The 25,906-nt window shown below is 39.7% G+C and overlaps 1 protein-coding gene across 2 annotated transcripts in view; it reads left to right on the top strand.

The window, feature by feature from the left end:
• cpne5a (copine Va) overlaps window positions 1-25,906 on the top strand; it is a 71,595-nt gene that overhangs the window by 21,728 nt on the left and 23,961 nt on the right. The window contains exons 6-13 of one of the 2 annotated variants that reach the window (XM_061057460.1): window positions 419-433; window positions 602-678; window positions 13,883-13,946; window positions 17,818-17,921; window positions 18,176-18,280; window positions 20,810-20,851; window positions 21,109-21,184; window positions 23,392-23,445. In XM_061057460.1, the coding sequence (XP_060913443.1) occupies window positions 419-433; window positions 602-678; window positions 13,883-13,946; window positions 17,818-17,921; window positions 18,176-18,280; window positions 20,810-20,851; window positions 21,109-21,184; window positions 23,392-23,445 (537 nt within the window). The remainder of the gene's footprint in view (window positions 1-418; window positions 434-601; window positions 679-13,882; window positions 13,947-17,817; window positions 17,922-18,175; window positions 18,281-20,809; window positions 20,852-21,108; window positions 21,185-23,391; window positions 23,446-25,906) is intronic. The other variant, XM_061057461.1, reaches the window with a different exon arrangement.

Below are 25,906 nucleotides of genomic sequence, written 5' to 3'. Positions count from 1 at the left end.
AACGTTCAGATAAGCTACTACACATATTATGCAGACAGATAAAGACAACATTTGAAGTCCTTGGTTTGCATACTATCAACATTCCCATCATTGGTAATTCTTCTCTCATTCTGAAGCTTTAGCTGTTGTGTGTTTGCATTGTGCCGCATGCTCTGGAAACAGTGAAACTCTCTGTGCCTTCGTTCCTTTCCTTTTTTGTTCTCTGTCGCTTTCCTTTTCTCTCCCTCTAAGACTCATTGACCCTTTGCTGTTACCATTCTGCCTAACTGCTCTTTCACAAATCTACTTTTGCTCTTCTTTCTTGCACTTTGTTGATGACAGTCTGGTATTTGAGTCTTGTGTCCTCTGTTCTATGATATGCTCTGTTGTGTTGCTGCTGCTGCCTGGTGTCTCTATTCCTCCTTCTTCACCCTGGAAGCCAACCGACTTCAACGTACGTGATAGCCTCAGTAGTCCTTATTTATAAATGTACAATGATTATAACAATACTTAACTCCTCACCGACTCTCTTTGTCCCCCCCCTGTGATCCACCGGTACATCCCATCCTTTGACCCAACACACAATCTCTCTGCATTCTAATATATGCTCCCACCATGGCAGGACTTCCTGGGACAGGTCCACTGTACTCTGGGAGAGATCGTGGGCTCACCTGCTAGTCGCCTGGAGAAACCTCTGGGGTGAGTTTTCATTTGACTTTATTCAGTCTCTTATTCTGCAAAGGGCAAGAATAAAAGCCCCTCAGAGCTAAGGTGAGGCTTCACTTAGCCTCGTCAGGAGACAAATAGATCCATTTTAAATATGCAAACATTTTCAGATCTAATCAAATTATGAAAACTTAATGCCAACCCTCAGCTCATTCAAATGTGGCATGTTTTCCTGCTGGATTTCACACGTCCCAGCAAAGATGAGGCCATGATTGATATGTCTGACTTCCAGAACCATCTGTAACGTATGTTATGCAGCAAGATTAGACCCGTATGCTTGGATGGGAACGGGTAATTGAACACGACTGGGGGCTTCCTCAATGCAATTACTGTCATTAGGGAGGCGATCTAGCACGGAGACTGGATTTGAGTCAGCATGAGACACATGGCACTATCAACTCCGCCTTGACATAAATTGGAAAATATGAAGCCCAGAAGCCACTGGCACCCACAGAAGTGTGCATGTCTCTCTGACTTATGTGAGTCTCTTGGCGAGTACGAGGGAGGTTTTTGACAAACTGTGAAGCTCGTGCATGTTTGTAGAAGACTACGAAGTGCAGAATTTGTGAAGTATGAGACGGTGTTGGCCCCATCTGTGGGGGGTTTGTGTGAACAACATGGCTTTGGTGTCAACCATGAACCCTGCCAGGGACTGGTGGCTGTGGATTACAGAGCTCGTTGCCCTTCAGTGCTGAATAAGAGGATGAGAGGGATCAAGAGACAGCATGCTGTAAACTAGGCTTCACTCTGCACATCAGAGTCTGACAGGAGGCTCAGGAGCCCCCAGAAATGATGGACAAAAGTATTGATTCTGCAGCTTCAGCAGGGAACCTTGATCCCCGCTGAGAATCTGCTCTGATGCAACACCCAATTTGGCTTCAGCAGAGGGTGAAGATGAAGAGGTGATTGTCCTTAAAGTCAGAGGTATACTGACTGGAGAAATTATACTTTTTAAACATTTACATGTATTGCTTTTAAATTTCCCTAAACTTTTATTTTAGAAAGTAATAATTCAGAAACACAAGAAAAAACACATTCTCTTTCTGTTCCTGATGACTGTTAGTAAAAGGTTCTTTTACTCACCCATGCCTCAAACAGCTGAAGAATATCTTTAAGGAACCGCTCCAGCAGAGACTGAGGAAATCTGTTAGCTATGCTTAAGCAAGTCCTCCTAAGGCACACTGCATCCAATGACCTGCTTAAGAAGCACATCAGCAGCACCCCTTTCCCTATTTTCTACACTTCCTCTATCATTCACTCTCTTTCTATCTACCATATTCCTTTTCTTTTCTCTTTGCGTTTTCTGTTTCTTGTTCCTCCCCAAATACATCTCCCCTTCTCTTGCTCTGCATTATGCTTCTTTCTCCATCCAGCACACACAAACAGAAATAATAGTACTGTTGTTGTGAGGACAATTTACTTTCTTAACCAAGTCTCACCAAAACCATAACCACTACACACCTATCAAACCCCTACACAATAATGAACTCACACAATTTAACCTTTACTAAATAGCCAAGTCCCATTCTTTTTTTTCCTCATTAGAAGCAAATCTCAAAACTCAACAACCACGGTGTTCTCTAGCTTCAAGTCCGTGCAGACGTACTAAATACTTAGCCAATAACACTGTTTTCCACTATATTTAGGGTTTTGCTACAGTATACATACTATACACATATAAGCATTTATCTTGCTTTATATTATAGCAGATATTGTACAAACAAAAGTATGTGTTAACAAAGAATAGAAAAATAAACATGTGTAAAATGTAACGTGTTGTTAAATCATAAAATTGTCCCAACTACATTTTTTTTGCCTTCAAAAAGTCTCTGACGATAAGAGAAATCATACAGAAATAAATAATTCACTTTATTTGAGCAGAATTTGGGGATATTCATCGTGTTATAGGATTCATTATACCCACGTTGTGATGGATACGTAATGCGCAAAGGCGCAACCACACGCACCCTCACACTCACACACATGCACGCACGCACACACAGCAGAAACATAACCTGCTACTCAGGCTTGGTGGAATAATTTACCTCAATCATTCTGAATTCCCTGATGCACCACACATGGGGACAGTTGTAATATTCTGGCATTTCTGTCAGAGCAAATATTCACATACATATGTTTCTAGGGGAAAATAACGAGTCAGTTGTGATGTATGGCTTTTCCCACATGCCTTTATTAAGACAGAAACATTTGCCAGTAGGAGGAATGTAAGCTATGAAGCACTGAAGGGACACAGTGGTACAAACCCTCTCGGTGTATAATCTGGTTTTAATGAGAGGCATGCATCAAAGTAATGGAAATGCAAGAAATGCAAAGCTAAATGACAGACACATGCAGGTGAATGACATCTTTAACTGAAAAAAACATCATAGCTCTGACCTAACTCTCATGGTTGTGATTATGTGTGTAGCCAGTGAGAAGGACTCACAACATGTGTGTGTGTAGTTAACATTTTAATAGAGTTCATTTTACAAATAGCGGTAACCTTTTGAGTCGGTATACGGTACATTATACCACACACTAGAGCATGTGTATACAGCACAACATTAGCATGTTAAACCCATCATCCTACTGTGACTGTGCCCTAATGCTGTATGCTTGAGGCAGGAAATAAAGCAGGAGCTAAATTACAATGACTGTGGTGGGTGTGCCAGTTGCTCCCGTGGGAGCCGAGGGCGCAATGGAAATATAGAAAGTAATGTGAAAAAATATAAAATATATATGCTCATTAGAATAAATAAATCCAAGGCTCATCTGAGCTATATCCATCCTGTGGAGAGAAAAGCATCGTCAGAAAGCAAGGTTTTGTCTTTTAGTTCTCCCTGTGTGACTCTATGAGATGTTATTGTTAAGGAAGTTCAGAAACATATACATCCAAATAGAAGTTACATGAAGGCAACAACTTCACTTTTTTTTTTTTTTTTAGCTCATAGACAGATCAACTTCTTCGTCATTTTATAATAAATACATACAGTATATAAATATTTGCTGGGCTTTTTGTGCCTTTATTAGAGAGATAGGAAAGAGGATAGAGTTGGAAATCAGGGAGAGAGAGAGAGAGAGTGGGGATTGACATGTGGAAAAAGGAGCCACAGGTTGGATTCTAACCCATGTCGTCCACCTGGAGGACCACAGCCTCCGTACATGCGGTACGCGCACTAACCACTGCGCCACCAGCGCCCCCCCCCCCCCTTAGATAATACTTTTTAAGAGCCCTAACCATTCAATAAGTTGAAGGTGTCTACAGTGTGATACAGCCAAGCTGTATAATGAAATGACCCGATGCGTTTAAAGATATTTTTAAATCAAGTAATATTTTGACACACATGTGGCATGGATGTAGTACCATGAAACATCCCTTTGAACTTTTTCATTAACTGTCTTTTGAGGCCAATAGAGCTCTTCACCACAGTGCTCCTCAATTTCCAAACTTCAAAGTCAAAGGCCAAGCAGAAATTACATTGAAGTGAGCCAAGGGGTGGGAATCAGAAACTTGAACAATAATACAAAGATGAAGTGTAGTTAAACTGAAACACTTTCCCCCCGGGATGTGGGCATGCACTGAGAAAGACATAATCTGATCACTCATTTGAGATCTGATCGCATCAGAGCCAATATTTGATCAAAATCATCAGTCGCTTGATTTGATAAACATCTTTCTGATGGTCATAGCTTTGCTTTGAATAATTTGTTTTCTCGGGTTCTTGAATTTATTGCTTACTTTCGTCACAGTGCACAGTCATATTCAAGCATCCATAACCAGCTTTTTAATGATAACGAGTACAACCATTTTAAATAACCGCTATTAAGGAATATATTTTATTTGGGGCATCACTTTTTGTTCAATATTTTATGAATGATACATCCACAAACTAAGTCTTAAAAGAAAAGTAAACACAAACTGGAGCTCCAAATGTTCCCGCCAGGCTGTGCGATGAGGCCTCAGGGAAGAGGAAGTCAGAGGTATGGAGACAGTTTTTATTAAGTATTGATTGACACATTCGGTGGTGCACATGTTAAATGATAACAGCACACTTCAATGCAGATGTGGCATGATAAACAGATAACAAACTTATGATCTGAATGATACATTTTGCATTTAATTTAGGGATTTATCTCGATGAAATCAAAAAACGTTTTCACTTCTTATCCATAGACTCCATGTCATGAAATCATTTGAAGTATATATTCAAAGTTTATATTTTTCCTGAGGCTTAATTGAATAATTCTGTGCATATACTGTATGTCTCCAAGGATCCATCGCTCCCTAAAATCGAGTTATAATGTACGATTAAATACACCGACACCGTTGTTATTCCATCTCGACAGGAATGCAGTCCAAACTGAATCTGTGGAACCGACAAGGTTTGATATTTGTTGAGAATTAGCCGGTGTTGTTGATTCAACTCTCTTGTTATATTCTCAGCAGTTTTCTTTTATTACATTTTACAAGTTCCATCTGCTCTTGAAGATGTTCTGTATTGTCCTGTAATGTTCTCATCTTTGTGCTGTTTTCTCCTCTGTCCCTTATTTCATCTGCTCAGAGTTCAACAGTGGAAATAATAACTTACTGTTGGCAGTAATGATTCTTATTTTCAACTGATCTGACATCATCCAAATTAAGCTAAAAATCTTGATTTTGCCTTCAGTGTTGTCATGAAACAGTGGGACATCATCTCAGACTCATACTATTCCTTAAGAATATGAAGGATACAGATGAATCAGGGATTGTCATTGTTATTTTTAAATCATCTGTTGCTGTCAGATGTTGTCAGCTGAAGCTAGGTGACTTAATATGCTCACGTTAGCTGAGTTTGCTGGCAGCTTATTTGTTAAAATGAGAATCCTTCAAACAGGTTCTTGAAAAAAGAATTGAATAGTTGCATAATTTGCATGAATTTGTGCAAACAGACTGAGGCTAAGGTCTGCAAATGCGCTCACCAGTTAAAGATGGTTTTAAAAACCATCTTTGCTTGGGGGAGGGTATACTGTAGTAAAGGGGCATTTCAAATCGTTATTAACTGAGATGAAGTTCAGGCTCTCTTTTTCTATACCCTTATGCATGACACTAAGAATGAAACATTAAGAAATGAAATAAAACAAATATATCTTTGCAATTTCATGCGTATAAGACGTTAAATTACAGAGCTAAGTATCAGAGCTGTGTGACTCACCAGAAGTTTACTCAGAGAAAACTGAGGCAGGGGGCATCTCTTGTCTCATCTCGACTTCAGAGAGTCGCAATTCTTTTAAAGTTGTTGGTTAATGCAGTTGGCTGACTGACTCGGGGCTACACAGCCGCAGTTCCTCTGAGATGAAAAATAGAACATGCTGCTGCAGATTTAAATATGAGTGGGAGGAAGAGAAGTTCATGTTTTGGTGAAGCTGAAAATCCTTATTCCAAGTACTGCTGATACTGTACATGCAGAAAGTGGGGCAGGTGTTTCTTTGCCTGTTTTCCTGTTTAACTAAACGGGGAGGTTAAGTGTTCTAGGAGGCTTAAAGTAATCAGCATCTTCTGCCTCGGGACATCAGACACAATTAAAGCGTTCTGCTGCCTCACTAAATGCCAATTTAGGCTCCAAGGCTGAACACTAACAAGGGTCCCTCTCTAATAACGTGTATTCCTGCTTAGGTGAAGAAAACACCGAATGTGCTGATGTACAGAAACACTGTCTGTGTGACGAAAGTGGGATTTATTAGGTAATACTGTGATTCCATAAGAGGCAAACACCCTCTCCTCTACACAGCCCAGCTCTTATAGCAAACTGTTTTTTTTTCACCTGGCCTTCCACCATCCCATTGAATTTCTTTCTTTATGGCTCTCCGCGGACTTAGTTCTGTGTCATGAAAAATCTTAGTGTTGTTCCTTTTTTATTCCATGAAATTGCCCATTTGATTTATGCTGTGGCAGTTGAGGGTATCGGGGCCCTGTCTATACCTATCACAGAGGGGTCCCAAAGAGCAGCTTGAATGCGTTTGCTTATTTCGAACAGATCCCAACAGTTGTCATTATCTATATTTGCGTCAGTGGTGTGTTGTCACATTGCTATCATGAGTCAGGGGAATGCAACTGCAACAGTGACAGCCCAAGCCATGTCTAATGTGCAGGTTTCTTTTGTTGTTGAACAGACAGTAAGAAACAACATGAGGTGGGTTCAAAACGTGCATTGCTCTGCTTACGAAGTGACATGCAGCAGCACCCCTAACGTCTCAGTTAAAAATCTGTGTGTTCTCTGAAATATCAGAGATCATTTCTTGTCAGTGGTTGACCACACACTATAACACTATAATCTGTAAAACATTTAATTCAGTGCATGAACATGAATGAATGAACAGCATAGTGGAAGGAGACTGTAATGAACCTGAGTGATGTGAGCTCACTCTATTAAAAATAAAGGGTCAAATCCATGTTGTCAGTTGCACAGAGCAAATAGCAGATGAGAGATGATTGATAGTGGGAGCTGGTTATCGTATTCTCCTTTCCAAGACATATAAATAATTACGAGACCTTTTGCAAATCCCTTTTTGCCATGCTCTTAACTTCCAAATCATGGGCTGTTGACAGAACAGCAGAAGGTTTGCAAGCCTTCAATGCACTTTATTAACTATGCGGTTTATACTATGCGCTAAAGATCGTTTAAGTAGGGCCCTTGGTTTCTAGAGCTGAGTTGACAATAAAGCTACAGCTTATCGTCTTTGCACTAATTATTAAGACTTCAGGTGCAAGGGCAGGCAGGGGCAGAGTAGTCTGTGGATGAGCGTTCATTTCTTTTATGGCCATGCTCGGTCTTCCACTACTAGAAAGGTGAGAAACCCCCCCTGAATGCCTTTTAAAAAAGCACTCTCCTGCACCAGTTTAACACTACCATGTCATTAATCTATTCAGCAGCTGAAAGCGATCTGTGGGCTCACAGATTGCAATTTAGTCAGCAGTCACCACCACAGAGGAGGTCAGGGCAGCTTACTGCTACATGATATGAATTCCATTACATCCAACAGGGGGGGTTAAAGGTGCCGCTGCCTTGTGACACAGCAGGGGAAAAAAGTGAGGAGAATCAGCTGTGATTGGATGTCAAGCAGCCACAAAAAAATACAACTTACATTGTATTTGGAATAACAAAAAGAATTGGGCATCTCTTTTGGCCTTTGAAGGACACGGATGTTTTGTTCTTGCCGAAGGGAAATTGAAACGGGCTTGTTATGTCCTCCCGAGAAGGGTTTGTTTTATTGGCAAGAGAAAACACAGGAAGCCGAGTACATGCACCGCCTGCTGTGACTTTGAGCAGTTTCTGTCTGTAAGCCGAGTGAGAAAGTTTCCCTCTGATTGACAGCTTCTACTAATCCATATTGTTTCTGTCAATATCAGCATTTTTTTTTTAGCTTGAAGGTGGTTGCTGAGTGCCTCATTTATTTAGAATTACAATAGATTCAACATTGTGATAGTGAATAAAGCCGTCTATAACCTAAGTAATCAAAACAACTAAGGTCTCCTTACATCACTGCACACACAACTGAAAAACAATCAGATTTATGTTTCATGAAAGACCCATTATTCCCCAAGAATAACTGGATTATGTTTGTTCTTTGAGAATGTGATAACTGCCATTATGTTCCAATGGGAGACCTGAGGAATCCTGTGAGTAGCATAAAGAAAGTTACACAACCAGAGGGACAGAAAAGATGCAACGTTGTTGACAATGTGGATTCCTACCTTGTGTCTGGTTTCCACTGTTGACATAAACAAACTCAATCGTTACTCCCTGTTGTTTGGTGCGACCAACTGACATTTTCCTCAGCACATTCTTTGCCCTATTTACGTGCTTTGTGCTCGTTCAGACAAAGCTTCAAAGAGCGTGGCATAGGTTGCCTGTAGCTACGTTCCTTAAACACAAACAGCAGCCCTGGTCTGAAGCAGCTCCCTCTGTCCTCACTTTGAATTACAGTTTGGTATTCTTCTGCCCTTCTAAATTAGCTGGATCACTTTTCATACTTTTTTTTTTTTAATCCTGGAAAGGTGAGGGATTATAGATGCTTATCTATGTATGAAAATCAAGGGGTTTAAAGGTATAATCCCATTTAAGCCCACGTGCAGTTCTGTCAACCTTGTCTAATTCTGTTCAACTAAGATCTGCTGACTGCCCTGAACGTTTACAGCGGCACAAAGCCAGTCGTCCTCGTCTCTGCTGGCCTGTGACTTAACTCAAAAACGGTTAGATTTGTTCATTTACCCTTCTCCTTCTTGTCATCCGGAGAGATTCATTGGATTGACAGACCTGGGTAACTAAATTCTATCTTTTCTACAGGGAAAACTTTTCCTATTTCTAGTCTTAGTCTTCGCTCTCCACCTTCCCAGATATGTTTTAATTTGCTCATCCTGTGGTGTGAAATTGCAATATAACAATCTTCTAAGCATGATAACACTGCGGTCTTTTTGTCTGCTTGGAAATTACGTAGACACACCCTGCAACAGCTGCAGAGTGAGAAAAATCCTTTCTTTCTTCTCGGACCCTCCCCCACTCTTGTATGCGTGACACATTGCTGCGTTGTTAAATATCAAGACCATTCCTCATCCTAATGACCCCATGTGAACAGCATCAACAATTGCTTCCTTCTCTCTCTTCGGACTTTAATCTCAGCAAACTCCACCCCTCACACTGATAGGTAATGGAGAATAGGGGCATTGTGAATCACCATCTGACACCAAGATCTGCCTCTAGATGAGAAATTATAGAGGCCACACATGGGCTAGAATATGAGTAATAATATATGACATGCACAATGATCTTTGATGCTTATTTTTCAGAGGACTAAATGTCTAAAATGTGGCCTCTCTTGAATAGAGATAAACTAGATATTCTCATCAGTATTCTTCAGAACAGCTGTATTAAAAACATTGGAGAAATAATTGTAGCGATGCTGATATATGCTGCTTGATCTCTTTCCATTCAGTTGATCAAACACGAGATCTGTCAACACAGCTGTAACTAACTCTGTTCTCATGTTAGCGAAGAGCTAAACAATTCTTGGCTTCCATTTCTTTTTTTGATAGAAGAACCCATCAGCTTCAAGGCTGGATTTCATTTCTGTCTCTTCTTGTTTGTTGTCTTTATGAGGTTTTGTTTGATACAGTGGGTTTTTGTTGAAAAGCAGGAACAGCAAAGGTCGTACTGGCCTCCCTGACCTGATGCTAATCAGGCAATAAAAGGTCCACAGAGGTTTTCAGGTAGCAGCAGTGCACATCATGGATTGACATTGGATTGGTCAGGACCATATGGCAAAGTGTTTGTCTAGTGCCAAGGGAAACCTGTAAGTGACAGTGTGAATTATAGCCGGATGGTGGATGGTGTAAAGTATTATAGCTACTTACCCTGTGGTTAGTGCAGTCACCTCTCACATTCATTGCTGAGCTGCTGGAAGCCGTAATGCCTTTATTATATCACATGAATCATTCATTCAAGCACAGAAGCCATGGAGAGTAACAGGCTGTCGTCAGTCTTTTCTGAATAAGACCACCCATAAAATATCTGTGCTTTGGGGTGCTGGTGGCGCAGTGGTTAGTGCGCGCGCCCCATGTACGGAGGCTGTCGTCTCAAGCAGGCGGCCCAGGTTCACATCCCACCTGTGGCTTCTTTCCCGCATGTTACTCCCCACTCTCTCCCTCCCTGATTTCCGACTCTATCCACTGTCCTATCTCTCCATTAAAGGCACAAAAAGCCCAAAAATAAATCTTAAAAAAAAATATATATATATCTGTGCTTCATACACTGAATTCAGATATCTTTATTACTTCTGCCATTCACTAGCGACTCTCTTAAAGGTAAGTTTCATTAAACCATTAAAAAATTAAGAAACAGAATTGCAACCAATGACAGGTTTTTTTTTTCAGCTTAAAGGTTAATAAAGCAATCGGTCATTAAGCTGTGTTGGGCCCTGCTTGGTGTAGAAGGGTCTTTCAGACTTAAACCAAAGTTAGATTTTAACCCATCATATACAGAAATGATCTTGGAAATGTAAACATTCTTCTATTTCATTAAAAAGCAAAAGGACACTAATTGGTGTTTGGCTGTTATTGCACTCGTTAATGAATGCAACTTTATAGAAAAAACACGATTCCATCCTTTGTTGTTTGACGTGTTTAGAGTTGAGTTGCAACAGTTGTGAAAATGTAGGGCCGATGAAACTACAATTTCATATCGTAAAAGAACAATTTAGCTGATGTTTTGCAATTCGTCATTTCGGTTTTCCAAATGAACTTTGTGATTTGATGTTAATTGTAGTCTCTCCTCCCGAAATGTCTTTCTAAAATGTCTCACAAACTGGATGTTGCTGATCCAGACTCCCACACTGCCAACGTTTTGTTTCATGTTTGACCATGAAAACAAATCAGACTCCTTCTGCCCGATAAAACAATCCCTTCTATTAATCAGCAGTTAGGTATACTAGCATGCCAGCATTAAATTTAATGCTACACAACAAATACAGATCGGCTACGGATATTGCTCCGTGCCACATTGTCCGCGGATGGCCGATATTTGGCCGATACATTGGTGCATCCCTAAAATAAAGACGATGCATCACTTGCATAAAATGAATATGAATAATAAAAGTTGAAGGTGTGACACATCAACTGAATTTGCCAGTGACATTCACTGTATCTGTGCAGCATTGATACCATAATATATTGTAGATTCATACATCTTGAAGCAAAAAGTAAAAGACTTTAAAAAACATGAAACACTGGTGCTGAGTCGGAATTGGTACTGTTAAACATGCTGTGTTGTCATTTCAGTATTCATATCTTCCAGTACTACCCTCCTAGGAGACAAATATGAAACACATTAACATGACCAACTGAAAAAAAGCGTGTCAGTTCCTCACAGCTGTCAGACTGTAGACCTTGTACTGAGCAGATAGCACAGCAACGAGGACCACAGCAGCACATTTCACTTAGTTTCATCATCAAAGGGTTTTCCCTACCGAGAAACCCTCCGCAAATGAGTGCTGAGCCAATGAGGCCTCTTGATGCCGGACACTTCATATCACCAGCTCTCACATTTCAGTACTGAAGCTGCAGAACAACTGTCAGTCTGCAATGAAAAGGAACCCACAGATGAATCACAGGAACTGTATTTATCCATTCAGTGCATGCTTGCTCTTCAAGTTAACTAGTCATTGTCAGAGAAAATGCCACACTCAATAATGCATGCCTGATTTCAAAGTCCATTGCCCTTTTGGTACGCGCTCTTGTCTCAGTGGCAGTGATTAGAGCAGGGCGATGAATCTTGACGTGTCTGGAGATGATATTTTGACAATCACTGGTTCTCATTTTCCACTATGGAAGGAATATTGGTCTTTTTTTGACCTTAGGGAGAAAATGTGACCTGTGGAGTGTGCAATGCTTTACAAGCCTCATTGGTTAGCGGTTTACTGGTTGTTTGAGGTGCCATCAAAATGCACGGTGACAACCTGGAGTGAAACATCAATAATTCAAGGACAGTTAATTCACCTTGAGATTGGTCTCCATGGAGCTAAGAGACAGAGAATGAAGCGTGCTGCCCTCTCGCAGTGGGATAACGTCATTTTAAAATTTGCCTCGTTAAAAGCTGAGACAATGGTAGTTCTGTTGCACACACTGTTGGATGTGAATCATTTTTAATTGGATGCATTTGTTGGGTGGATTTATTAAGCTGTTAATCAAAGTTTCTACATTAGCGACTACAATTGCTTTCATAGAACATTACACAGTGTGTATTATAGACCTGGACAACCTGAGAGAGGCCAGTAAAGGTTAATAGAAACACCCAGAACCATATCTCTTAAAACACTGCAAACACTTCCTGCACGCACAGATAAGAAAGAGGAAACCCTCTATCTCTTAATAGGTCCCCCGGCTTTCCCGTTAGTGTTGCAGGTTAACGCTTCAGATTATCTTTGAAAATAATGAAACATTCTGCTCCTGGAGTCAAAGGCTCCCTCAATTTAAATGTATAGAACCCTGATCACTGCCTGATAGCTCAACTTTCACAGCTTGATGAGGATCTGCAGCAGGTCTGACCTTCTAATGATTGGCCACTGGCTAAAGCCTCAGCATGAGTCTGCTGTAATCTGTCCTTCTTTATCCGGAAAATGACAGGAGTGTCCTCAGCTGGAGTGCTACTGTATGATTGCAAAGTAGATACACTGTCTTGTCCTGAGTCTGATCTATAAGGCTGTATCCTTCTTCTAAAGCTTCAGTTGATTCTTTAGATTAGCTATAAAAAAATACATTTTGTTCTACTAAAAACAAAACACACAACCAAGTAACATTTAGGGCAAACTATGTCGAGAGGTAGTCTATTTTTGTAAGGAGGTGAGGCATAGAAACACAGTCACACAGGGAACCCGTTGTGTGCTACAATGTGTCTTGATCATCTGCTGGGGATATGTAGTAAACAACTACAGACCCGCAGAGCTTTAAAGTCCCAGTGCAGCGTTCCCAAACATGGATCAGAAGAGTTTTGTTTCTCAGCAGTTTCCTTCCACATTGCACGAAAAAAAAAAAACTCAAGAGTCTGAATTTATAACTTGTTTTTGATTTAGTTACAGTGGTGAGCAATAAATGTGCTCATTAGTGCTGCCAAACTGTCCCTCTAATGTCACTTTGCTATTTCTAATGCTTTCTAAAAGAAAAAAAGCTGTGTTTGAAGGTACAAATATCTGCATTGTCAGCCTGAAATGGAAAATGTGACTGCAGAAAACAACCCTGTGAACACTAATCTTTCTGATTACTATTATTTAGGTGTCAGTATAATTGCTTGTTAAAAAAGGGATATAGGAAACAAGAAATCAAATCAGAGGAGTAAAAGTGAAGACCTGATCCTCAAGTGTATTTTGGCCCTCTTTTGAAATCATAATAAGACTTAATATTTACTGAACTGATGCCAAATAACTCAGCTACTTTTTCCACTCCATCATTATTGAGAACTTTAGACTGTAGTTTTGTGCTGTTAATTGACCACATTGCATTATTTGTGGATCTTGCAAACTCAAACAAACTGACTATCTTAAAGTCATTAAAGTGGCAATTCTACAAAGTAAATACAAATATCTGTGAAGTTTTTGTTGCAAATGTTACTTTTTTTCAAAAAGAGTGAACAATACCTTTTTGTCTTCACAGTGGCATACCAGGGAAAAAATGCGGGACTATTATCTTGTCTGCTGAGGAGCTGGGAAACTGCAGAGTAAGTCCAAAAAGTTGTAATTGTTACATCTGAGTGTTATTTCTGTTAATGTATATAATGATAAATGTTTAGTGTGTGTTCTGGGATCTACTTTGAAATGGGTGCTTTAACAAGCGCATTGGAGTCTAATTGAACAGATCCACTGTCGCTGATTGATTTCTGCATGTCACTGTGAATTTGTGTGCGACACATTGAGGGGAAATGGTGCATGTTGTTTCCGCAGCCTAATGTATTTTTAGTCATGTTCTTAAGCCTGCTGAAGAGCGGCGGGTTGTTTAGTAGGCTTCACTTCCATTAAATATATTGCAAGTAATTGTCCATATTAAAGCAGCAGTATAAGCCATGTCACTAAGCAATTGTGTTTGTCATTTGGACAAAGTTTGAATGTTCATTTAATACCCCTCCCCCTTCATTCCTATCACTGAACCAGGCGTTTCCCTCTGTGTGTGGTGTGTTAATCCATGAGTATGCATTAATAACCTGCGTCCACTAATGCCCATTGGCTTTCTCTCCTCACTGCTAAATGATGATAATGAATAATCACATTACACTGCTTCCACTGGAGCAGGAGCAAGACTTATTGGCCTGAGCGACCCGCCTCCCTCAGAGGCCATAAAGCAAGCCATTGAACTGCAACTATTGTGCAAATGTTTCACGATATCTTAATGCATGTTAGCATCTAATGATTAGGCTCTGCAACTTAAGTAAAAGCTCCTGGATTAACAGTATCTGTACTTCTTCAGAGCATCAATCTCGAGTGATAAGCAGTCTGATTATAAAGACACAGAAAAGCCATGCTGATAATATAACTGACATGCTAACCATTACTGATTTGGTCCTTGCTGGATTGAAGTGTCAGCGCTCACAGTTATTGAAGGGCTGCTGTGAGTCATCAGGTGCTTTGAATCTGCAGTGATAGGAGTAAGCATTATCACTGCAGAAGCACCACCTCAACAAGCGCTTTGCAATATAAATGCAAATGATCAATACAGGTACAAATGAACGTTTACACTCTCCTGGACTCGATTAGTGAAACACAGACTTGGAAGGCCACTCCAGGCATGCCCTGTTTACACATCATTTGACCCTGAATAAAAATGCCTCTGGTGTGAAGAAAGAATGAGAAACTAAGAGAAAAAAAAGGCATATTATGGCTGACTAACAGGCGGAAGACACGCTGTCAAAGTCCCACACTTTCCAGTTTGGAATTTCTAGAATCCATCTGGACAGTGTTTATTCTCTAATCCACCTGTGACCAACAAATGGAGGCAGCAGAGTCACTGCTACGCCTGAGGTAAACACTGCAACTGTTGTTTGGGGAAACTGAAACCAGGAGAGAGGGAATCGACAGAGGAAGTTCTGCAGGGACTGTTAGCTGAGAGGCAGGTTGGCTCCCACCTTGTCAGAGGATTTGCCAGGTATCATTAGACAGAGCAACCGCCTCTGCATGGATCAAAGGCTTCCTCCTGGCTGACGTTATCTCTGGCATATATGACATGCTGCGCAGCGGCTGGCTCTCGCTCTCTCTGATCCTCCTCACAGTCCAACAGCAACTCTGTCTGATTTGAATCTAAGTCAACCACGTAGCACTTTAAATATGACAGCAGTCAACCAGAGAGTTTTTGTATTTGCTCAGATCAGAGCCATCTATTCCTAAACTCAAAAATCAGACCAATCACCATTGATTCAGTGTTTGGTTTGATGCAAGTATTCTTTGTTTATCTCTGTTATCAGAGAATGTAATGTAAGCTATGTCTCTTTTTTCTTCTTTTGTGGATTTTGAAAATATCCCAAATGTTCCACTCATTTACAAAAAAAATAAAAAATCCTTCACCTGAGGCTAACCATATGAATGGGAGTGATATGTCAGGCATACAAATGAATTGGGCTTCACATTATCCTCTGGCTCAGGATCCATTTGGTACTGCACAACAGTGTGCCAACCCGAGGATGTCACAGGCTTATGTAACCAATGCTCGAGTATTGTCTGCATTGCCTCGTGTTCTTTTGAAAGACCTACAGTGCCACTTCTTGAACGTGACAGCAAGAATTCCTCTGCCACTTACCCCATGTGGGGATATCATGCTTGGGCAAAGAAATGGAAAGGATGCACTGCACTCACTCTACCCCTGCTGCTCTTAAACCTCGTGGCTGGAATGAATGTTCTGCTTTTTTCCCCACTTAATGAGAGAACACTTGGAGGCACCAAAGTGGGTATATGTTATCTGTACCTAATGAAGGCTTAAGCCACCGTGTTACCTTTATAGTGTTATTATAGTGGCTGTGTCAGGGCTTAGCAGGACAGTTATTAGATGCTGCTGTATTTTAGGGCTTGGATAACTTACCTAAGCAAACTCCTGTAACATATTATTAGGTGTTTTTTTTTTTATCCACAAAATGAGCCTCAGCTGGAAAATCAGACGTTCTTGTAAATAAAGCAGTCAGGGGACAGCTTGAAACACTTCAGGTACAAACCGAACATTAGCTGGATAAATAACTCGGCTGATATAAACTCAGTACGTAAATTTGAGAAACTACAGAGCTTAGTGACTTTTAAACCATATTGTAGAATTAGCAGTAACAGGAATAAAACAGAAAGTGTCCATAGGGAATGATAAAAAAGTATCTTCACAACAATTCTGCTTCAATTAGCCACCACTCACTGTTTTAATCAGTTTTTATTACTTCTTCTCTACCAATGTTTCAAAATGTTGATTAGATATAACAGTGGTAATCAAACGAGCTCAAATTTCAAGGGAATCGTCTAAGAATTGTTTCACTATTTGAGAAAAAGGCATCCGTCTTCGTCTCAGCAGTATCCTCAGACACAGAGGCAGCTCTGTGTCTTGTTTGTGTAGAAGGCATAAAGTGATGTGATGGGTTAGTGAGAAGCTGGTCAAAGGCAGAGCGCACCACATTGATTTGGGTCAAAGCAATCGATAGAGGCCCTGGCCAGCCCCACGCTGATTCCGAACTAATAGCCCTTCTAAACCTTAAAGCCTCGGTGAAGACTAACAGGGTAAAAACGGCTCATCTTTTTGCGAGCTGAAGGCTTTAAACATATATATCCCAACTCACTCTTTAAAATGTACTGATAAAGTCTTGCATTTTATTAGCAGTATGTGTCAGGGCGAAAGGGTTTTTGAAAATGTTTTAGAGTGTTCATACAGTACTGAGATAAAGGCTGTCAGTAATGGAGAACACTTTGCACAGTTTCTTCTGATGCAGACATTTACCTGTCCAGTCTGTGCCCTCTATTCAGCCTCATTATATAACACAGCACAGACTAATACCTTGACCACAGGGAGAAATATCTGGAACCAAGAGCATTATGGTGCATGTTCATTGTCCTGGTAATGGTAGCACACGGTGAAATGCTGCCTAAATGAGTATAATTATGGTAATATCAGCCTTTCTAATGTATCATTAGCTGCACTCACACCCTCTGAAACCTTTTTGTACACAGCCCCTCCCTCCCCGCTGTATGCAGGGTTTTAGAATCCATTTCTGTGCCTCAGCGTGGTCCTTCATACTGTCACTATGATTACATTCTGCACAACAAGGCATTTTTAATTGTAACATCCTTTATCCCATCTAGTGTTGTAAAGCAGGAGTAGTATAATAAAGAAATAGTAATGAATGTAGTTCAGTTTTTTGGGAGCTAGTGGCTTGTTTTGCCCTGCTCTTATTAGGATTCACTCAGCACTTTGCTCTTATTTGGTGCTTCAGTGCTTTTATATCTTGGCACACAGCATATATGAACAAACAACAGAAGGCATACAGAGGCAGGAGCATGGATTCACAATGTCCTTTGTTTTGTTTTTTTGTCTTTTCATTTCTGCCTTTTGTTTTTTTGCTCCTCTGTCTGAAGGATTATGCCACCATGCAATTCTGTGCCAACAAACTGGATAAAAAGGACTTCTTTGGAAAGTCAGACCCCTTCATGGTCTTCTACAGAAGCAATGAGGATGGCACGTAAGTCTGTCTTTCCTGCTCTTTCAGTGTAGCTTGTCAAAGGCAGGCGAGTAGGCATGGACATCAAAGATGAAGGCATCCAAGGTCGAGAGTATTAGATTAAGATCCACTGAACTCAGCAGCATCAAGATAAATAATGCAGACCAGGTTCTCAGAGCAAAGCATAGAGAAGAGATCTACCATTTACCTTTTTTTTAAGTGTGAGAAGAAATGTCTTTAAGGATGTTATATCCCTGCCAACCCTGCGTTCCCAGGTTCACCATCTGGCACAAGACTGAAGTGATGAAGAACACGCTGAACCCTGTGTGGCAGCCCTTCTCCATCCCTGTCAGAGCGCTCTGCAACGGAGACTATGACAGGTAGGATGATAGATTATGTACGATCAAGTGTTCTACACACCCACACTGGAAATCAAAGCTATGCAGAGTTTCAATATGTGGTGTCCTTTTTCAGACGGGGTTTGGTGCATCAAATTTTAACAATTGTATTTTATCTGCTGCCTAAATGGAGAATTATGAAAAGCCCATTTATGTTTATATGCAACCTCGCCTAAATGTGTTGATTGGCCCACAACTAGGAATAACATTTTCAGTTGAAGCTTCTCCGATCTTATTCAAATGTATTCAAGCAAAGAACTTTGCAGGAAACCCGTGGATTAAGAATAGTTAAAAAATAAGACAAATAGGAGATTATAGAAGTGGGGTAGGAATAGTGGCTCTAACTGCTGCTGTAGATGCTAAAGCGGCTTGCTATATATGTGTGTGTAGGTGTGCGTCTGGACCCTGATAGCAATGGGTGGGAATTAAAGTCGTCAAAGAACATGTCAAAGCTTGCCCACTCCACCACGCTGAGTGTCAGCTGAGATTCTGCACTTCGATCCCGTCTCCTCTCACCTGAATAGAGGAGCTAATTGGGTCAGACAGATGGGGTGGAAGCATGAAAGACTCCCTTTCAGAATTTTGACGGCAAGAGGAATTTACGCCAATTTAAGGTCTCCCCGATGTTGGTGTGAGATATCTAAAGTTTGCTTTGCTGTTTGACATGCTGCTCTTGCAGAGCCATCAGCTACGACTCTGCAAGTCCATTTTTTAAATGTTTAATTTATAACCACTTTTTTTATCATTTCACTTGGCCTGGATTTGACCTGCAGTTTGGCAGTGATTCAGAGGCTTTGAATTTCTTTGACTCAGGCATCTGATAAATGCACACAGCCCTTTCTTGTAATGTGGGTTTGATTGAGCCACCGGGCTTTGCTTGTGTTCTATTAAAGTTTTTAGGTCAAGTTAATTAAATTCATATATGCTGTTAAATTTCCCCAAAGGGCTTTAAATCTCGACAGTATACACAACCCTCTATGCTTTGACCCTTTCAGTGTAGGGAAAATGAAAGAAACCTCAGGAAGAACAACATGGAACCGAAATATATTTTTGATTATTGAACCACAACATGGACAAAGAGAAAACTTACATTTGATAGATAGTTGAGGACATCTGTAAAGTATGTGGATTCAGGAAGACTTGACCACAAAGCCCTCGAAATGCTACACCTCATAAACACTCAGAACTCAGAGAAACCATTCACACAAAGGCAGAAGAGACAAGAGGTGTGGCATTGTCTATCAGAGGAGAAGGATAAAGGTCTCAGATGTCTGAATAGAAAATAAGAGAAAAAGCCCCAACTCAGATAAGCCTAATCCATCAATCTTTACAGTAACTCTTTGTTACTTAACTTTTATCATCTGAATCTGTTTAATCTTTTCACTATCATTTGGCTTAATAGCGATAGGAAAGTGAAATCTCTCCTATTTTTAACTGAAAACGCAATGTGTATCGCTGTATCTTCATCAGTGGATTTTGATGTGTGTCAGTGCTGCTCATGACTATCAACACAATTTGTGATGAAGTGACATTGGAGAAAATGTATGTTGACTGATACATCACCAGGTGATCATGTGCAAAACACATCTGAGAGCCAAAACACATTTGTTTTTATTTCTTCTGGTATTTAAGAGTACGGTTAACATCTGAATGTTTTCTCACTTCAACACCGAACATCTGAATGTCTGACTGGGTCGTTTATTTTTTCACTAGTAAGAATAAAACAGCTGGTTTTAAGGCAGATTCACACTGCAATTCTTTCTTAATCTATTTCTTTAGTACATGGATTGTTTGTAAGGAGGGGCACTACATCCCGTGCAGACAGATTGAGATCAGGTCAGGATAGTAAAGGATCCCTCCATCAACTTGCCTCCTCCTGGACCCACTGACACATGATTGACGGTTGCTGACGCCACTGATCTTTCAATCAGAGCAAGAAGAAAAGACAAAGCACTTTGCTCTCTCACAGTGAATTCTCTCAGGCGTGTTATTTGGTTTCTCGCTCTACAACTTATTTTGGGAGCTCACAAAGATTCTCCCTCCCGAGTGGTTGGTTTTCTATCTTTGGAATGTGCTGGAAAATGTTTTTTCCCGCCCAAAACTTTTGGCAAATCTTGAAACCTGCTCACTCTTCTGAATGAAGTGAACAGTTCATTCAATCATTGACTAAGAAGCTTTTTTTTTTTTATTGATATTGGTCACAGGCTTGGTTAATTGATTTTTCTTTTAATGAAATAAATAAGCTGACTATTAACGCTGTGCAGCACAGTCTAGCTTCAAAGAGATAACTTATTTTGATGAGTTATTTGACCCTCAGGGTGTTTTATTTATAGTTGCATGCAAAGCAATTATCAGGCTTTAAATGATTCAATTTACCCTTCACTAACATTTAATGAGCTTGAACAGCTTGTTTTAATGGCCACATTTCAGAAAAGCTTCCTCCTCAGTTGTATGTAGTGGCCTCCATAAATGTGCTCACACAAACCCTTTATCCTTTCAATTGTTGTACAGGACAATCAAAGTGGAGGTGTATGACTGGGACAGAGATGGAAGGTAATGAATCCTCAGTATTGGTACACTCATCATTTTTTTCATATTTTTCTCCTCTTAATAACTCCATAATGACCAATGTACATCCTCATTCTTTTTCACCTTAATGATTTTTTTTTTTTTTTTCATTTTCAATAAGACTAAATATATGCCCCAGTGCCTGTGGTTAAATCCTCCAGCTGCTTTAATCTCCTACCTCTCAGGGTTGCACCTACCGTAGCTAAAATAAATGATGCAATTTTTTTTTCTCTATTCTTCAGCCATGATTTCATCGGTGAATTCACCACCAGCTACAAAGATCTGTGTCGAGGTCAGAACCAGTTAAACATCTATGAGGTGAGTGGTGAAATTCAGGAGTGAGATAGAGCACTCATGTAGACGAGCAAGAGGATGGGGCTGACTGGGCATCAGTTAAAAAAAGGAAATATGATGTCATCAGATGAAGCTAATGTTAGATATCAGTAACCATCAGATTAGTTGGTGCCAATTTAGTGTTACAGAAACCCAAGCTTTTTATTTATTTTGTATTCTGGATACAAGAAAATATATGCAACAGACACAAAAACTGTGAGATATAAATCATCCACACTCTCAATTTTTTGTTTCTTGTCCCTCATATTGTTATCAAATAATATCAATTTTTCCCACATTGCATATTTTTCTCATATGGTGCAGGACTATTACACCTGTCAAAGAAATGCTAAATGCATCTTAGGTAGCCTTCAAATGTGGAGTGATTGGATCTATAAGTTTCCCGCTTGTGATCAGATGCATTTAATAACCAGTGTAATAAATAATAATAAACAGGGTAATTGAGTGGCTGTTAAGTGCAGTAAGGGACCCGTGATGCATCCGAGGGCACAAAAACAAACCTAAGCTCCATTTTTAGGTACAAATATAAGAAGCCTTCAATTTAAGAGCGGTGAATGGACTTGCTAGGTGTAAGAGCTAATCAGCATGCCTTTTGGCTCCACAAGGTATTTTTAGTCAATGTGTAATGTCTAGATGAGGCTGCTGCTGTTCGAGCCAAAGTTGTGGCTACGTCTGATTAACAACGAGACTCCTCTGGCTCTCTAAACCTTACGCAGAGAGGTTAAGCTTTGCAGTGCACCAGATGAGGAGGTTGTGTCTGTGGTGAGAATACAAATGGTAACCCTACAGAAGTATGCTGCTGATTAGGTTTTTTTCTTTTTTTGGGGGGGGGGATGGTCCTTTGGGGGTCAGATCGGGTATTATAAGGATACGAGAGACTCCTGTTGACCTCTGCTCATTAAAACACTTGCTACGTTACATTAGCTTCTGAATTAGTCATAGAAGTGGCTCAAGGAAAGAACAGGGCCAATGAGAGAAGTGAGAGGGAGAGGATGGTGGCTAGATGGGGAAAGGTGAGGAGACAGAGTGACATGCAGAGTTGCCCTTTTACACTGCTGACATGGCAGAAGAAGGTGCATTCATTACCCTTCACCAAACCTTTCTATATTTTAATCAGAAATAAAACACAGCAGTTTCTTCGGGTCAATGCCCTTGAACCAGTTTGCTGCAGTCACTGAAGCTGCCATTGCAATTGATAAATATCAATCTTTATCTGTATAGCACAAATCCATAACACATGTTATCTTAAGACACTCTACACAAAGAGAAGGTCTAGACTGTACTCTTTATTATAAATCAAATAATTTGAACCAATCAGTAGCACACTGCAGATTCCTGTGAACATAACCTAACATGCACATAGCTTGAAAAAGGGCCACTATGAGTAAGCCAGCAAAAGTGCAGTGAAACCCACAGGTCAGGTTATGTAGATGCGGCACATCAAGCAAAAGAGCTTGCCACATTAAGAAAAGCTCCTCTCTACAATAGAAGTTTTTATTTAATTAAATTAAGTTAGACACGGTGTTAATTTCCTCTTTATTACTTAGAATTGCAGCTACATAATCTATTGCTGACTCTCAAAACGCAGGCTGTTGCCAGTATCATAATAACTGGCATATATAATACTGTATATTATACAGCACAGTTTCCCCAGGCTTGTGCTTATTGTTTGTGTGCAGCCTTGTGGGATAAGCATTAGAGATAGCTGACCTTGATTGTTGCAGCCATGTTTTTGGCTGTTGGCTCTAAATGTAACATTGATTTAAAGCAGGGAGGATTGTAATAATTCATAACCTGCACCTTTATTTGCACTTTATTTTTTCCCTCACAATGTAGTCAGTATGAATGCGGTTATTTTTTTGTTATAATGAGTAAATAGTTGGGACAGAGATAAATGTGCCACTATCCCCAAGCTTGATAATGTGAATGTGACATTTACAGCAAAGTGTAGGTGCTTATAAATATCCCCCTGAATAATCTGTATCTTGCTGCAGGGCATGATCAATGCTATCTCATTCTCACCTACTGCAGTTATTGGATTCAGTCCCCATGCTCCATTACCCTTACACACAAAGATGGTTTTATTACTTGCCCAAGGGTGGATGAAAAGAATTGTGCTTCAAGTTTACATTATCATTATACCCCCTTTATCCATTCTGCCTTCATACCAGGTGGTGAACGCCAAGAAGAAAATAAAGAAAAAGAGATACATCAACTCTGGGACGGTGAGTCTGACTTCTGAGATAAGAGCAAAGCCTCCTGGTGCACTTAGATCCCTGCCCTCCAGTGATTTTTGTTATTCATCAGAAAGTTTTCTATTGCATGAGATAGTTCAGCAATGTTAAATGTTTTTGTTCCATCCCTGGTTTCAGGGATTTTGACACAGACGGTGAAAGGGTAGAGGGGAAAACATTATCATGACTAAAGTCAGGATCAATAAACAAGTCCAAAGAAATGCACAAATGGGCTCTTTTGTACTGCCTTCAAAATGAACTCATTTACCCATTGTTACCCATGACAAGTAGTGTATACAGTGTGCTTTATGGCTTCAATATTATGAATCATCAAAACTAACTGTGGGGATCAAAGGATAATACACCATACCATACCATATACTTTAACATACCATATACTATACCATACCATACCATACCATACCATATACCATACCAAACCATACCATACCACATACTTTAACATACCATATACTATACTATACCATATACTATACCATACCAAACCATACCATACAATATACTATACCATACCATACCATACCATATACTTTAACATACCATATACTATACTATACCATATACTATACCATACCAAACCATACCATACAATATACTATACCATACCATACCATACCATACCATATACTTTAACATACCATATACTATACCATACCAAACCATACCATACAATATACTATACCATACCATACCATACCATATACTTTAACATACCATATACTATACCATACCAAACCATACCATACAATATACTATACCATACCATACCATACCATACCATATACTTTAACATACCATATACTATACCATACCAAACCATACCATACAATATACTATACCATACCATACCATACCAAACCATACCATACCATACCATACCATATACTTTAACATACCATATACTATACCATACCATATACTGTACCGTACCATAATATACAATATACTATACCATACCAATCCATACCATATATACTATACCAAACCATACCATATATACCATACCATACCATGCCATATATACCATACCATACCATACCATATACTTTAACATACCATACCATACATATACTGTACTGTACTTTACTATACTATACCATACTATACCATACCATATTCTATACTATACCCTATACCATACCATATTCTATACTATACCCTATACCATACCATACCATATTCTATACCATACTATATACTATTCTATACTATACCATACCATATACTATACCATACCATACTATACTATACCATACCATATTCTATACTATACTATACCATATACTATACCATACCATATTCTATACCATACCATATACTTTACTATACTATACCATAATATACCATACCATACCATATACTATACTATACCATAGTATAACTATAACTATACTGTATAAGCTCAAGTCTATTTACCAATTACCATTTACCATACCATACTGTACCATACCATACCCTATACCATACCAAACCACAACATAACATAACATACCATACCATACTGTACTGTACCATAAATCCAGGGCCACCTCTCCCTATACGCGGAACACGCGCTTGCGTAGGGCCTCATAATTAAGGGCCTCCTTAACAAATTTTGCTTAGGGCCTCACCCTGGCCAGGGGAAGTCCTGCATAAATCATACCGTATATACCATACCATATACCATAACATACCCAAGAGTACCATACCATACCATATACTATACCATAACATAACATAACATATAGCATACCAAACCATATTTCGATACGATGCAAAATCGGTATGTTTGCAGCTACAAAATAAAAAGAACAATAATAGGAACAACCAAAAATACCTGATAACCAGGGAAATTTCAGCGAGGCTTTATAAAGTGAGAAAACATTCACATTTGTAACATGCGTTTAAGATATGGCCCATGGGTGCTAAGGTGGAGAATCGACTCCCCTCTCTGCCAAAGCCATCATTACCACCACTATATGAGCTGCCTGAACTGAGTCTGGTGTTGATCAGCAGCATGTTTCATTAAATCACCTTGAAGCACAATTTGAGTTTTTATTGGTTTTCACTCGAAATCTCTTTTTACAGCAGCTGAATTGCTCGAGGAGAAAGCTGGTTGTTAATTACGTGGTTTATCGATACAATTAAAACCAACATGATAACGTTACCAAATTAAATTGTAAAAAAAAAAAAAAAAAAAATGCACTTCTTAAAGAATATCATAAGTTTACAGAAGACAGGAGAGGTCCAACACAAGTGCATTTAAAGGAGGGACAAAACAAGAATGTATTTCAGCACAGTGTGTTTGTTTCTCAACGCGGAGGAGCAGAGTGAGCAGACAGTGTGAGCTATCTGCCTGACAGTGTATCACTTCATTTCTCTGAAAATAATAGATATATTTAATGCTTAAATGTCTCACCAAACATACTCAGGCTATCGTTAATATACAGTA

The sequence above is a fragment of the Labrus mixtus genome, chromosome 15 (genome assembly GCF_963584025.1).
Source record: "Labrus mixtus chromosome 15, fLabMix1.1, whole genome shotgun sequence".
Classification (NCBI taxonomy): domain Eukaryota; kingdom Metazoa; phylum Chordata; class Actinopteri; order Labriformes; family Labridae; genus Labrus; species Labrus mixtus.
The sequence above is the reverse complement of the archived record's forward strand: the minus strand, read 5'-3'. Positions and strand labels throughout refer to the sequence as shown.